This window comes from Balaenoptera musculus, chromosome 1, assembly GCF_009873245.2.
Source record: "Balaenoptera musculus isolate JJ_BM4_2016_0621 chromosome 1, mBalMus1.pri.v3, whole genome shotgun sequence".
Lineage (NCBI taxonomy): Eukaryota > Metazoa > Chordata > Mammalia > Artiodactyla > Balaenopteridae > Balaenoptera > Balaenoptera musculus.
The window spans coordinates 134,539,163-134,555,192 of NC_045785.1; the positions used below are offsets into that span (position 1 = coordinate 134,539,163).

The 16,030-nt window shown below is 40.4% G+C and overlaps 1 protein-coding gene across 4 annotated transcripts in view; it reads right to left on the reverse strand.

Annotated features, from left to right (window-relative positions):
• The window catches only part of ABL2 (ABL proto-oncogene 2, non-receptor tyrosine kinase), a 119,091-nt gene extending 109,885 nt beyond the window's left edge, over window positions 1–9,206 (reverse strand). For all 4 annotated transcript variants that reach the window (XM_036846063.1, XM_036846099.1, XM_036846089.1 and 1 more), the window contains exon 1: window positions 8,767–9,206. In XM_036846063.1, the coding sequence (XP_036701958.1) occupies window positions 8,767–8,923 (157 nt within the window). In that variant the 5' untranslated portion in view covers window positions 8,924–9,206. The remainder of the gene's footprint in view (window positions 1–8,766) is intronic.
• Window positions 9,207–16,030: the final 6,824 nt, after the last annotated feature.

The following is a 16,030-nucleotide window of genomic DNA, read 5'->3' on the forward strand; positions in this document are numbered from 1 at the left end:
TTTTTTTTTTTACATCGAGATACCTCTTTATATATTTTTACACAATTAAAAAATGCAAATTTCAACATTAATAAAAGAAAGCTACTATAACAAAAACTTTCAAGTGTCAACCTTTCTTTCCTGTAAGAAACAGATCGGTGATACGAATTATGCCTGTTAGTACTGCTAGTCTTAGGAAAATTTTTAAGTTTTCCTAAGAAAATTACCAAGTTTTCTTAGTAATTATCTGGAACCACAAAATGCTAAGTGGCAATCTTTAATACTAACTCAGTATTGTTATTTTAATTTGCTGGAATTAGCATAGAGAAAGAAACATGTTAACAAAATTGTATATGTACATATTGTATATTATATTAAGCCACAGAACATTTTCTTTGACCTTGACCACATCAAGTGAAAGGTTTTCTAAACCCTCCCTCTCCTTGGAAAAGCAAACCAGGGAATATAAATTGCCTGGGCCTGCTGAGCTTTGTGTTCTGCTGGATCAAAAGCCAATACTGGCAGAGTTCACTACAGAGGAGCCCGCAGTACCATCACCATAGACTCTGCACATTTACAGCACAAAGCAAAGACAGAGAAGAAGCTCAATATAGGTCTCATTTTTTTAAGCAACCAAAATTAAATTTGTCACAGTATTATATTTAATGTGCATTAATCTGTGCATTTATATGAGTGAAAGTTCAATGGAAAATAATTGACCTGGGACTTCCTTGGTGGCGCAGTGGTTAAGAATCCGCCTGCCAGCGCAGGAGACACGGTTTGATCCCTGGTCCGGGAAGATCCCACATGCCGCGGAGCAACAAAGCCCGTGCACCACAACTACCGAGCCTGTGCCCTACAACCCGCGAGCCACAGCTACTGAAGCCCGTGCGCCTAGAGCCCGTGCTCCACAACAAGAGAAGCCACCGCAATGAGAAGCCCGCGCACAGCAACAAAGAGTAGCCCCCGCTCGCCGCAACTACAGAAAGCCCGTGCACAGCAACAAAGACGCAATGCAGCCAAAAATAAATAAATAAATAGATAGATAAATTTATTTATTTAAAAAAAAGAAAAGAATTGAACTGAGAAATCATTCTAATTAGTACAATGACCACAAATTTACATACTGAAATTATGCCCTCAACCCAAAAAGGCAGAGATTAGTAACCAACAGTTATTATACAAAATATCACACTTCCCACACAGACACACAAAACAAGACTAGTTTATTAACTGTTTCATGAGAGTGTTCATCAATATCTACTTAAGCAGCATCATTCTTTTGGACAGCAATTCTGTCTAAATTATACCTAAAAACTCTCTGAGATATTAACATAGGCAATTACTGTAAAATAACTGAATAAAGAAACATAGGAAATACTCTAGAGTGTTATGCTAGTTTTTTTTTTAATTCTATCATATTACCTAAAAAGGAAAAAGAAATGTCTTTATAAGTTGCATATTACAATAATAAACTAAATAGATCACTTTAAGTGGCTACATAGATTCCAATACAAGGAGAAAAGGAGAGTTGTAATCTATCAACAGGGAGTGGGGGATATAAAAGTCTTTAAATAAGAAATATTAGTAATACTAAGTCTAGAGGTTAAGCCAATAGTTCAACATTACCATGAGATTTCAAATTGCACTGTGAGCGCCTACTGCTCCGTTTGTTAGGCCATAATATCTAAGTCTCAATCCATAGCCACAGAGTAAGTATATAGATCTAACCCTGGTCTACCATTCTGAAACCCTCATCATTGGTCTCAAGAGAGATAGGGTAAAAAAAGACTAAAAATCTTCCTATATACACACACATACATATACATATGTACATATACACAAACCCCAAAAGGTAGCTAGGCATCATCCCACATAACTACAGAATCACAAATAGGTATCCCAATTTCTTTGGTCTCTTATCTTTTTCAATTTGAGCAAGCAAGGTTTTATGGGGTTTAAGTGAAAAAAACCCTGCAATTAAGTACTTAGAACATTCCTGGCACACAGCACTCAATAAGTGGCAATTATTTCTTCACAGCTTCTTCCAGTGACTAAGGCCCACTCTAAGTCTGTCAGCAGAACTCTGTGTGTCTTACCTCCCTTTTCCCTGACACAAGATTCTTTCAAAAGCGCACCTCTCAACACACCTTCAACATATGAACTTTTAGAGATAAAAAAAAAAAAAAAAAAAAAAGTTGAGGCCAAAGCATCTCTTCCTGCCACAAAAAAAGTGGCATAAGACAGTGGACACCTGCATGTGGACACTAGACTTGCAACAAATGGACTTTTGAACCAGTTTTAAGTAGAAGAGTCAATACACTATGTTTTCTGACAACTGACAATCTTTGAATTACTTTTGATCCACCACTCTTCTTAATCTCACATTACCAACAGTTCTCAAAGTGTGGCCCCAACCAGCAGCATTCAGCAACACCTGAAAATTTGTCAAAAATGCAAATTCCCTAATCCCACCTCAGACCTAAATAAGAAACTCTGGGGGTGGGACCCAGCAATCTGGGTTTCCACACTAAAGTTTGAGAATGGTTCTATATGATCTGGTGAAGTATCAACAGTGACACTCCAAATTTATCTATTCCAGAAGAAATCTGTTAAGATTGATGAGGTTAACATTATGTATTTTGAAATCTTATACGCATAGTATATGAGAAAAAGCCCAATTTGACTCACAAAATTAAGAATATAAAAGTTCTACTAAAACATGCTTTTAACAAGAAACTTTATAACCAGAGGTAAAAATAATATAAGAAGGCACAAAAAGTTCTTAAAGGATGTCAGATGAAGGAGATTACAATATAAAAAATCATTAAATATTAACTAGCAAACAAATGTGCCAGCTTAGAATGAGGTCTCAACCTAAACTTTACATATGCCTTGGCCTGTGTTTCTTGTTCAACTTCTCTGAAGGAAGAAAAACACCAGTATGAAAAGAGTAAGAAAGACCCATAAGACAAATAATCCTAAGAAGATAACATTTACCCTCAAGGAAGGCAGGTCTAAGGTGATTTCAGATCCCCAAAATTTCCCTATCTTTTTGCTGCTTTCTGAAAGTCCTTTAATAATCAAGAGTCACTTCAGAGAAAAATAGAGACTTAGACAAAACAGAGACTTAAAATATAAATGCTAAGACAATTCTACACTTTAGCATGCTATCGTGAAGACAATAGCAGCGTTTGAGATAGTTTACAAAACATTTTCACATAAGACTCATGTAATCTTCACAACCATCTTGAGGTAAATAACAATGACAACAACAAAACTACTATTTATTGAGCACTTAGAGCCTTACAAAATTTTATCATTTAATTCAACAACCTGCTGAGGTTGGAGGTGTAAACCACTTACCAATGTCAGACACAAGGCAGGATCTGAACCCAATTCTATCTCATTTTAAAACTCATCTTCTTGGGACTTCCCTGGTGGCACAGTGGTTAAGACTCCACGCTCCCAGTGCAGGGGCCCTGGGTTCGAGCCTTGGTCAGAGAACTAGATCCCACGTGCATGCCACAACTGAGAGTTCACATGCCACAACTAAGGAGCCCACCTGCCACAACTAAGACCCAATGCAACCAAATAAAAATATTTTTTTAAAATGCATTTAAAAAAATAAAATAAAACCCATGTTCTCTAAATCTCTACACTATGGCAAGATTTGGAGACAAAGGCTTGAGTTTCAGTCCCGTAACTTAACAGCCATCTGCCCTTGGGAAGTCACTTAATTCTCAACTCTTCATCTATAAGATGGGAAGATTAATATCTGTCCCCACCTATTTCAGAGTACAGCTGACCCTTGAACAACTCGGAGGTTGGGGCACCGACGCTCCACGAAGTCAAAAATCCTCTTATAACTTTACAGGTGGTCCTCCATATCCGGGTTTGGCATCTGTGGATTCAACCAACCGCGATAAAACTATAGTACATATTTATTGAAAAAAATCTGCCTGTAAGTGGACCCTGAAAGTTCAAACCCATGTTGTTCAAGGGCCAACTGTAACTGTAAAGATCAAATAAGATAAAGGACATAAAAGGTGTTCATAAACTCAAAAAAAACTACACAAATATAAATTAGTATTACCATCATCATTACTGATTTTGACAGAGGGAGTGAAGAGAAAAAAAAAAAAGATATAGTATAGTAATTGCAAGGGGGAAAGATGCTGGTTTTTCTTTTTAAAGCAAGCTCAAGACCCTTAAGGAGAAACTTCAGACTTCAAAACTTACCTGGGATCTTACTGTCAATTGGGCTGTGATAAAAGAATCTGTACCACAAATTATTTTGTCACTTTTCTAAAAATACAGACACACCCAGATACCTGTAACTCATGCAGATTTGGAGGTTAACAAAAACCTAACAGCTGATTTCTTTTTAAAAGTCTGGTTCTCATAAGAATCAGTAGCCACTATACTAGGTCACCATAATTAAAATTCCCTTGCAACAGCCTTCCTGTTCTTTTCTACAGTATCATTTTCAACCTGTGGTGCCGACATCTTTCATTCTGCAAAGACTAAAACACGAACTACAAATCCTAAATAAAGAAATCAGACCACTTAAACTGATGAGTTTAAGGGAAAAGTTTTATTACTCAAAACTTCACAATTTAAGGTTAATTTTTAATAGCATTTACAGCAAATAAGTGAGAGAATGAAATAAAGTTGAAGTGAAATCACTCAACTGTTGTAATGTATGTCAGATATTAAAAAGACGAGGTATTCAACCCTAGATTACTAGTCACAAAACATCAGCTCACCAAAAAGGTTCAATAGCAGATTTCAGAAAAATCACACAGCACTCACCTTTTTCATACCAAAACACAGCCCAATTATTTTTATTCCTTCTAAATTACATTCACAAAAGGCATTTTTGGCAAAGCAAATTATTATAACAACTTACATATTAATAAAAAAAATTCTCATTTTCAATGAGAAAACACCATTTCTTTTATCTACAGAAGAAAAATCATGGACTCTGATAAACCCATTTCTGTAACGTACATACATTTTTACTGACTACGTACAATATTTAATCTATATTTAAACCTACATGTAGGGCTTCCCTGGTGGCGCAGTGGTTGAGAATCTGCCTGCTAATGCAGGGGACACGGGTTCGAGCCCTGGTCTGGGAAGATCCCACATGCCGCGGAGCAACTAGGCCCGTGAGCCACAACTACTGAGCCTGCGCGTCTGGAGCCTGTGCTCCGCAACAAGAGAGGCCGCGATAGTGAGAGGCCCGCGCACCGCGATGAAGAGTGGCCCCCACTTGCCGCAACTGGAGAAAGCCCTGGCACAGAAACGAAGACCCAACACAGCCATAAATAAATAAAGAAATAAAGAAATATTTTAAAAAATAAATAAATATTAAAAAATAAATAAAAATTTAAAAATAAATAAATAAATAAATAAATATTAAAAAAAATAAACTTACATGTAAACTCAACAGTCAAACCTAACTTTCGTATATGAAATTATGTGCTAATACCTCAATACTGAAACTCAAGACAGTGACTTGTACACTAGTTGCCAGGTTTTTTGTGTAAATGTCAAACAACAGGTCCACTGAGAAGCTTCTGAACCTAACTGAATTTATTCATTCAAACCAGAATTTATCATGTGTTTCTAAGCAGTGGTTCTCACCTAGGGGCAATCTAGCAATGTCTGAAAATATTTCTGGTTGTTACAACTGGGGGGGGGGGTAGTTTGCCAGAAAGGGGTGCTACTGGCATCTAGTGAGCAGAGGCCAAGGATGCTGCTAAACATCTTAAAAAGTATAGGACAGACCCCCACAACAAAGAACGACTCACCCCAAAATGTCAATAACTGCCAAGGTTGAGAAAATCTGAGCTATAGAAGTTTATAAACACCCATCTGTCTAAAAACAGTACTCACTTAACCTTTGTTTCCTATATTATTTGCCAATTCTATTCTTTACATACTAGTCTTTGGCAACAAACTTACCCTATTCCCATCCTTTCAATCAGCTTCTAACTTCCAAACTTGTCAACACAGCCAATTTCAAAACTTATTATCTTTGACTCATCTCTATTTTTGATAATAGTAGTAGTAGTGGTAGTAGTAGTAATGGCCAGGGCCAACACATATTTAGCCCTTACTACATGCCAGGCACTATTCTAAGTGCCTTGTACATATTAACTCATTAATCTAGGTACTATTATTACCAGGTATTCTTATTATCCCCATTTTACAAATGAAGAATCCAAGGCACAAAAAGGTTAAATAACTTATCCAGGGTCACAAAGATAATAAGCAGTCAAGCCAGGTTTCAAATCCAGGCAGAATGGCTCCTAAGTATTCCAAAGTCATCCTCTCTTCTTTCATCCTCTAAACCAAATCATAAAATCCTTAAGTTCCACAAGGACAGGGGCCTTGTTATACTCACAGCAACATCCCCAGGGCCCAGTACATAATAGGTGCTCAAAAAACTTTTCTTTGTTGAATGCATGAAATATCCCTCAAACTCACCCCACCTGTTTCCACTGCCTCCACTCAAGGCCAAGTCTTTCAGCACCTCACACCTGGGTTTCTTTACATAGCCTATAAACTAACCAATCAGGTAAATGGATATAAACTCCTCTGCCATATTTTCAATAACCCAGCCCATAACCCAACGTATTCAAAGTTTTCTTCCCACTGCTTCTCAATTATCAGTAGAATCATAACATCTTAGAGTCAGATGGTACCTTAGAGATCATCCAATCCAACATTTAACAGATAAAGAAACCCAAAGATGGTAAGTGACTAGATCACCCAGCCAGGTGGAGCCAAGACCAGAACTTGATTCTTGCAATTTTTGCTCTAGGATTCACTCCTAGAGGATTTGCTTCACTCATGACAGATGTCTCTCCTCACTATTCCATCAACAAATTACGTTCATTTCAATTGTTCACACTTAAGTTGTTTCTCCTGCACAGCCTGCCCTCTTTTTCTTGCTCCATAGATCCAAATCCTATTCATCCTTCAAAATCTCCTCCTATTCCATTCTTCATGACCTCCTCCTTCTCAGAAAATCTTACGTCCTGAATAGATGCTAGAGGAAGAGGATCACTATTACCTACTGGGCCAAGTTTAATACATAACTAACACTTCCCACAAAGCAAAGCTACTTGGATCATTTCTTCCCTGAAAACTACCCATTCTTTGCTCCTATGTTTCAGGAAGTGATTTCGATACAGACTAACTTATATGGCACCTTCATAAAATGTTTATATACCTGGAAGAGAATCTCACTCACATCTTTAAGAGTAGACACGTAACTCCTGAATGGCCCAAATCACCTATATCTCTTCCATTACGAAACTCAGGTTGTTCACAAAGTCCAAACCCAGAACTCTGATACAACTCACCTAGCAGCCACAGCTTCTAAGGTTCATCTCTTTCTCTGCATACTATCATTTGTCTTAACTTCCTCCAGAACTCCATTTCTAAGGAATAGTTCACACTTCTTTTCCTTCCTTGTCTTCCCTACACTATGCAGTACAGAATACCCTCTTTTATCTTTTATTATTTTCCACATGCCTCTTCAGTTAAAGTCCAGTTTGCTACCTCTCATCCAACCTCAACTATCCAGTCCTTTATACAGAAGTCACATCTATCTCTTCAGCCTCTCTCAGGTCTTAGGGTATTCTCAACTCCATGAAGGTTAATTTTGGTTTTTTCCCCCCTTCTCCATTCCTCCTTCCTCTAGACAAGTGGCCTCAAAAGTGGTGTGGGTGCAGCTCAGAGGAAGTGCAAAAGGATCCACTGGGCTCCAGGAAAAAATTTATTAGAACTCTTGTTGTATTTATTTTTTCATCTCATCCTTTCTTAAATTCTGTTTCTGTGTACATTTCTAAGTTACACATTAATACAGTAATAAAGATACATAAATTCTTGGGGTACGTGATCACGAGTCTGGAGACAACTGTTTTAAAAACACCCTGATAATGAGGCCAAAGTAATAGGTTCCAGACCATGTAGAGAATGTAAGTATGTATGTGTGTGTGTGTATATATATATATATATATATATATATATATATATATATATATATGCACACCTGGTAGGAAGAAAAACTCTTGTTCGTATCCAAAGTCCTAACGATGCCCACCAACCTCTAACCCCTGCCAGCCATCTCAGAAATGTGTCCTACTCAAAAGAGCAGAACAGAGGATGGTTTGGCAAAGTCCTTCATTTCCAGTTTGAAAAAAAAAAAAAATTCAAAGTGCTAAGATACTACCCTTATCTTTCCCATAGAAGGGTACTTCAGGGCACTGTTCACTATCCTGACACTGCTCAATGCCTGAGTTATACGTAGATACTTCCTAGGCCACTACCTGCTGAGATTCAGTTCCTATTTCCCAATCCCTCGAGGCACAACTCATGCTCCCTTCGCTAACAACCAATTTATACTAACACCTGGACTGAGCTCACACCTCCCTTCATCCTTCTCTCCCCTGAGGACACTATCCACCGTCTTCCCCGAGCCGCACAGTCGTGTCCCACCCAGTGCAGAAGACTGTCCATCCAAGATCCCTAAGACCACTTCTCTTTCCTCCTCCGCCCCCGGGAGCTGCCAGCCAGGCTGGAGACGGGAGGGGGGGAGGGGTGTGACTCGCCTCCCGTGACTGGCCCAGATGGCAGCAGATTCCGCCCCCACTCTTGGGCACCCCTCCACCCCTCGAGCCCCTAGGGCTGCCTGTCTGCCTCCCACCCCGCCCCAACCCCACCTCCGGCCTCCCCCACGCCCTCACGCCGGCTCCCGGACACACTCACCATGCTGGGTGAAGATATTGAAGCCGGCCTCTGCGGTGCGCCCCGCCAGGTCCCGCCTGCGGCTGGAGGGCCTGGCTGCGCTGCTGCCCCGGATCCCGCGGGGTTGCGACTGCTGAAGCCCCGGAGCCTCCCCGACGCGGCCCACCTGCTGCCCCATCCCTGCACTTGCGTACTCCCGCGCCCCCGCCGACCCCTGGTCACATTCCTCCTCGGCTCCGGCCTCGGGCTCCAGGCGCTTGCTCCGGCCTCTCCTTCCCAGTCGAGGCCCCGGCCCTGAGCGGTCCGGCCACCGGCGTCTCCGCACCCGACTCCTCACAGCAGCCGCCGCGCTGCCTCTCGACGCCTCACAGATTCTCCTTTTCCCTCCCCATCCCGCGGCTCCGCGCCCTCAACGCTGCCGCCGCCGCCGCCGCCATCTTTAAACCACCGAGCACTGGCAGAGCGTGGGACAGAGCGTCTCCCGCCCCCCACCCGACCAGTCACCTCCGCTACTCGGAGGGAGGGCTTCCCGGCGGCCCCGCCCCGCCCCGCCCCGCCCCGGCCCCGGCCCGACCGTGCGCCCCCTTCTCTTCCGAGGGTGGGTTCGTCCCCGCCCCCCGCATCCCCCGTACGTACCTCACTGGCACGTCTAACGCTGCTTCAAGTCTTTCGGCCCTTCGGTTCGTTCGCAGCACCTCAGCCTCCCACATCCGAATCCGCCTTACCCAACCCCTCCCACGTTCGGTTCTACATGCTACCGCCTTTTTTAGGGTTGGTCGGTCTAAAGCCTTCCCTGTCCCACCTCCACCTGTCAAATCAATCAGTCGCGCTGAGCGCCCCAGGTGCACAGCTCGCTCTTTAGCAGGCACAGTTGGGACAGAAAAGCACAAGGCGTTTGGTGCTTGCCATCCAGGTGAGGCTCCCTAAAATGCCCCGGAGAATTCCTTTAAATACCCTCGTCACCAAGCCGACCTACAGTCAAAAGTAAATGATATCAAATTTACATGAAGATAATAAAAAGGTACATTATTTCACTGTAATTTTTTGAAACTATTTCATAATGTTAAGTTGTACTCGCCTCGGTTGCCTGCACTCTACAGTCTCATTGGAGAAGCAGTTATGATCCGGTTCCTCATATTATATTACCATGAATTCCTCTTTAACTCCTTTACCGTGTAACCACGTGTGTTTCGGTTACCCTTACATTGCTTGACAGTAAAGCTAATCTTCCTACCGGCATGCTTTATATATAGTGCACGTGGTCAGGTCTCCTTTGATGACAAAGGAGAAAAATAAAACTACCTTTGACCCTGTTTCTGAGTGAGAACTTATCTTTAACTTATGTTATCTAAAGACAGTGACTCAGGCAGAAGAGAAATGTTTTTAATGCGCGCACACATACATATATATGTATAAATATTCATTTATCATCTCCCCCCTACTGATCATTCTTGCATGTTAATATTGATCCAGTTTTTTACATTCTCAAAGAACTTGATAATTGTTCTTTAGCTATTCATTTAGCTTCCCTATTTCCTTTATAAAAAGTATCAACTATTGGAGGTACCACACTGAAAATTTGCTTTAAAGCAGAGGATGTGGGAGCCATTGCAAAGAAGCAACAAAACAACCATTCGGAAGATAATTTTCAGGGAAAAAGGTGGATACAGCTCTCCTTTACATGTCTTTCATAGAACTGGGCTGACCTTAGATGAACCATTAATACTCACTACTATAAAAGTGCTCTGAAATTATTCCGTTGCCATCCAGGGTATGACCAGAAATAACTGAAATTGCCCAGCAAATGGGAACAGAGACACTATGCTTTAGCACTGGATACAATATGAATTTTCCATTTGGATCAAAGTTTTCCTGTGTTTAAAATACTTTGTTTTTTTCTTTTAATTCCTGAAGTGTTGCAACTACTGGAAAAAAAAATCATTGACAAGGGATAAAGGTGGTCATAGAGCCATGATTTGGTTTGTTGTTGATTTTTATTATCTGAGAGAATTTAATCTGGGGGATAATGGTCTGGCTTCTCTACTTCTTTCATAGTATGTAATGGGTAAGTGTAGTATAGTGCAGTGGTTAAGGGAGGCACTTAAGTGCTTGAGGTCAAAACTGGGCTCAATATTTGTTTGCTCTTAGACAAATATTTAACCTCTTTGTGCATCAGTTCCTCATCTGTGAACTGATGATGATAGCAACAGTACCTACCTCACAGGGCTGTTGTGAGAATTAAATTGGGTAATATACATAAAGCACTTAAAACAGTATTTGGCATATAAAAAGCATCATACAAGCACTCACTATTAGTACAAAAAATGTAATGTTTTCAGAAATCCATCAACTTTTCCAGGCTAATTTTTTCAAGTGGTATATACTTAGATAATAGAACAAATTCTACGGTATTTATTCATGTGAGCCCCCATCCACCACCTGCCACCTTTATTTAACTAAAAACAAAAACACCAATCAACCAATAAAAACAGGTGGAATCATATATCACTTTGTTAGTCATTCCCACCTGGTCATCACCAGTTACCTGCACATGTGAACTATTGCATGTGAAATATTACCTTTGCTTAGCATATGAAGATTCCTCTACCATAGAGTCTTAAGATCCTGCCTAGACTAAAGCAAATATCTTGTAAGTGAAGATGTTTTTCAAAGTGAAATGGGAATTTTCAGAATGGGGGGGGCGGTGGTTGATAGACCAGGGAGAACCTACTTACTTAGGTGTGGGACACTATTTCATCTCAATATAACCAAGCCCAAGTGACTCACCTGAGAATTACAATTAAACATTTAAAACGATTAAAACATTTAAAACAATCCCAAGTAGTACTAGCTCAAGCTGAAATGAGGGCAGCTGTGAACTCCAGGCAGATGCAGAAACCAGATGAAAAAAAGGAGCAGGGATGGTGCACAGTAGCACAGGGACAGCCTCACCTGAGCAGTGGCCGGGGGATGGCCCCAAAAATCAAACCCATCATCAACACCAACAAGGCACAATGAAGACATAGATGCTCATCATCTTTACCTTCCCTATAATCGGAGTAATACCACTATTTCCAGAAGCAGGGAACTGGTAAGCAATGCTTCACTGATCCCTGTCTTTACCCATCTGGATTTCCAGGTTATTGCCACATCCTTACACTTTCTCCCATATTAGTCAATATTTCTTTCTCTATGTCTATATGGATACAGTGTTCATTTAGACTCAGATCATCTCTCTGCTGGATTCTCCTGCTGCTAGCCTTTTCTTTCTAGGTTCCTCACCAAGCAATTCACTAAAACAAAAATACTTCTTCCTCTCATTGCTTTGACTGTGCTTCCCCTCCCCTTCATCATGTACAATGTCTAAATTTTTCACCTGATGTTTCAAAATTATTTTCCAGGATACACTGGATTATAATTGCCTAATGTTCATCAGCTCCTGTTCCTCAAATCCCCACCCCTTCTATAGCAGGCATATATGTTTTATCCAATAGGCCTATTTCTAGGATGTCTTCCTTTTAACTCTGACTTTTGCAATACTCAGATTCTCCCCAATATGGTGCCCAAATGACTCCCTTTACAGTATTCAGGGTTCTACTCAGATCCTGCCTCCTTCTTAGGAAAATCTCAGACTTATCCATAGAGACATAATAGTTTCCCTGTACTCTACTTGATCCATACCTAAAACAACCACAGCTGGTTAACAATTATTTGCCTATAAAATTCAATTACCTCCCTCTACATCCCCAAATGTGTTTAATTTTTGACATATGGCTCAATGTCATAGGGTTAGAAAGAACCTTAGAGGTCATCTAGGATAATCTTCTGGAATTCCCTGTACAATAACTCCAATGAGGGAGCCCATTTATTTTGAAGAGTTCTAATTGTCAAAAAGTTCTTCCTAGAGGTAAACTGACACATGCCACCCTGAAACTTCCATCTGTTTCACCCTTGGTCCTAGTTCTACCCAGTAGCTACATAGAATAAATTTCACTTTTCTTCTACACAACAGCCCTTCAAATATTTGGGAGCTGTCATGTTTCTCAAAATCTTTTCTTTTACCTGTAAAATACATATGCTTGTATAGTTATGTTAATCTCTGTCTATATTATCTACATGGGCTCAAAATATTTGTGTAGATAAATTGGAAGAAAAATGTATTTTCATATGTAGCATTTTTCTTCTTTTTTTAGCTTTATTTTTATTTATTTATTTATTTTTAACTCAACATTTTATTCTATGGTACAAGTACAGAAATTTTTTACTGAGGGAGGAATGCATTGAATTCTATACCTGTTAATCTTTATTTTGTCCTTATTATCCTTTCCATTTTAAATATTTATATAAAACAGAGAAACTTTTAAACTAGTCATCAGTTATTGAGACTGCTTTGTGGTTTCACAATTTTCACACAACTTATACCATTTTATGGGCCAGCACATATCCAGTAATGTCCCTGGGCTTTGTATGCTTGTCTTCTCCTTGTTAGGTTTATTCCCAGCAATAGGATTACCTGTATCCAGAATGCCAATTGAAACACCAAAGATGGACATCATGACAATCAGTAACACCGCAGTCTCACAAAATCAAACAAGATAAAGACCAATTGTGGTAGCGAACATTGACACCCCCAAAAGAAGAAAATGATTCATATTGTCAGAAAGAACTCCACCAATCACAGAGCCACCCAGATATCCAAAGGCACGGCCCACAAAAATCAGAGAAAGACTGCTGATATTGCGATTCACATTTGTTGCCAAATCTTGAAACGTGGGTCCCAGTATAGCGACACTCATTCCCTTTTCACTGTGATGATTGTTTCCTTTGCTGTGCGGAAGCTTTTTAGTTTGATGTAGTTGCACTTGTTTATTTTTGTTCTTGTTGCCTGTGCTTTGGGCGTCATATCCATGAAATCATTGCCAAGACCAATGACATGAAGCTTACCACATTTTGCAATCATTTGTGCTATTCTGCCAGTGTTGGAGGGTCTCCCGCAGAAGCGGGGGTGGCCGTGGCTCACTGCAGGGACAAGGACACTGGCAGCAGAAGCCCTGGGAGGCACTCCCTGGCGTGAGCCCTCCCAGAGTCTGCCATCAACCCCACCAAAGGGCCCGTCGGCTCCAGTACTGGGTCACCCCAGGCCAACCAACCCTTTTTCTAGCTTTATTGAGATTTAACTGACATATAACATTGTTTAAGGTGTACAGTGCCTTGATTTGATACACTTATATACTGCAAAATTATTACTGCCATAGAGTTAGCGAATACCTCTAGCAGGCGCATAATTACCATTTCTTTTTATGGTAAGAACATTTAAGATCTACTCTCTTAGCAGCTTTCAAGTATGTAATACAGTATTATTAACTATAATCACTATGCTGTACATGAGAGCCCCAGAATTTATTCATCTTGTAACTGGAAGTTTGTACCATTTGACCAATACCAATCCTCCTCCCCCTCCCTGCTCCCCCCAGCCCCTACTAACCATCTTTCTAGTCTACGTTTTTTTCTTTTTTTTTTAATTAATTTATTTATTTATTTATTTTTGACTGTGTTGGGTCTTCGTTTCTCTGCGAGGGCTTTCTCTAGCTGTGGCAAGCGGGGGCCAGTCCTCATCACGGTGCGCGGGCCTCTCACCATCGCGGCCTCTCTCGTTGCGGAGCACAGGCTCCAGACGCGCAGGCTCAGTAGTTGTGGCTCACGGGCCCAGTTGCTCCGCGGCATGTGGGATCTTCCCAGACCAGGGCTCGAACCCGTGTCCCCTGCATTGGCAGGCAGACCCTCAACCACTGCACCACCAGGGAAGCCCTAGTCTACGTTTTTATGAGTTCGGCTTTTTAAGATTCCACATATAAACGATATCATACAAGTAGTCTTCTTTCTCTGTCTGATTTATTTCACTTAACACAAATGTTGTTACAAATGGCAAGATTCCCTTCTTTCTCATGAATAAAATTCTGTTGTATATACAGGCAAACCTCATTTTATTGCACTTTGCTTTATTGAGCTTCACAGATTTTGCATTTTTTAACAAATCGAAGGTTTGTGGCAACCCTACATCACACAAGTCTGTTGGCACAATTTTTCCAACAGCGTTTGCTCACTTTATGTCTCTGTAGCACATTTTGGTAATTCTGGCAACATTTCAATCTTTTTCATTATTATTTTCATCATTATTATATTTGTTATGGTGATCTCTGGTTAGTGATCTTTTTTTAATAAATTTATTTATTTTATTATTTTTGGCTGCTTTGGGTCTTCGCTGCTGCATGCGGGCTTTCTCTAGTTGTGGCGAGCAGGGGCTACTCTTTGTTGCAGTGCACGGGCTTCTCTGTGGTGGCTTCTCTTGTTGCAGAGCACAGGCTCTAGATGCACAGGCTTCAGAAGTTGTGGCGCGTGGGCTCAGTAGTTGTGGCGCTCAGGCCTAGTCGCTCCGCGGCATGTGGGATCTTTCCTGACCGGGGCTTGAACCTGTGTCCCCTGCAGGCGGATTCTTAACCACTGTGCCACTGTGGTTAGTGATCCTTGATGTTACTACTCTGACTCACTGAAAGCTTAGATGATGAGTAGCATTTTTAGTAATAAAGTATTTTTTAATTGAAGTCTGTATATTGTGGTGTTTTTTTAGATGCAATGCTATTGCACGGTTAATAGACTCCAGTAGAGTGTAAACATAACTTTTCACGTAAACTGGGAAACCAAAATATTTGTTTGGCTCACTTTATTGTAATATTTGCTTTATTGCAATGGTATGGAAATGAAGCCATAGTATGTGCAAGTATTGCCTGTACATACCATATCCTTTTTATCCATTCTTTTTAAGCTGTTTGCACATGCAGTACTTTGGGTTTTATGTATGGTTTGTCTCTGCATTGTTGTTGCATTAAATCTTTAAAGGCCTATAGAGTGCCAAATACAGTTCCATTTACAGATCGACATTTTTAAAGGTTTTTTGGATGACAGTGAGGAGGAGGATTCTTATCTGGCTGGCATAGAATAAGTCATTATCTTTGAAGATAAGGAGATGGATTAAATGACCTCTTGTTGTTCCCTTTAGCCCCAAGGGTCTATGATTCGATACTTCTTTGACTAAAAAACTTTATAAATTATTAAGAGACTATTTCAAACAATTGGCAAAGTGCTATATAAATGTTACTAGTAGCAATAATATCTATTCATTTTAAATTAATAAATTAGTACCACTCCTTTTCTATGGTAATAATGAAATAGCTGACTAAACAATCCATTTAACATGTAGCCTACCACTAATTAGTGTAGTGGAACT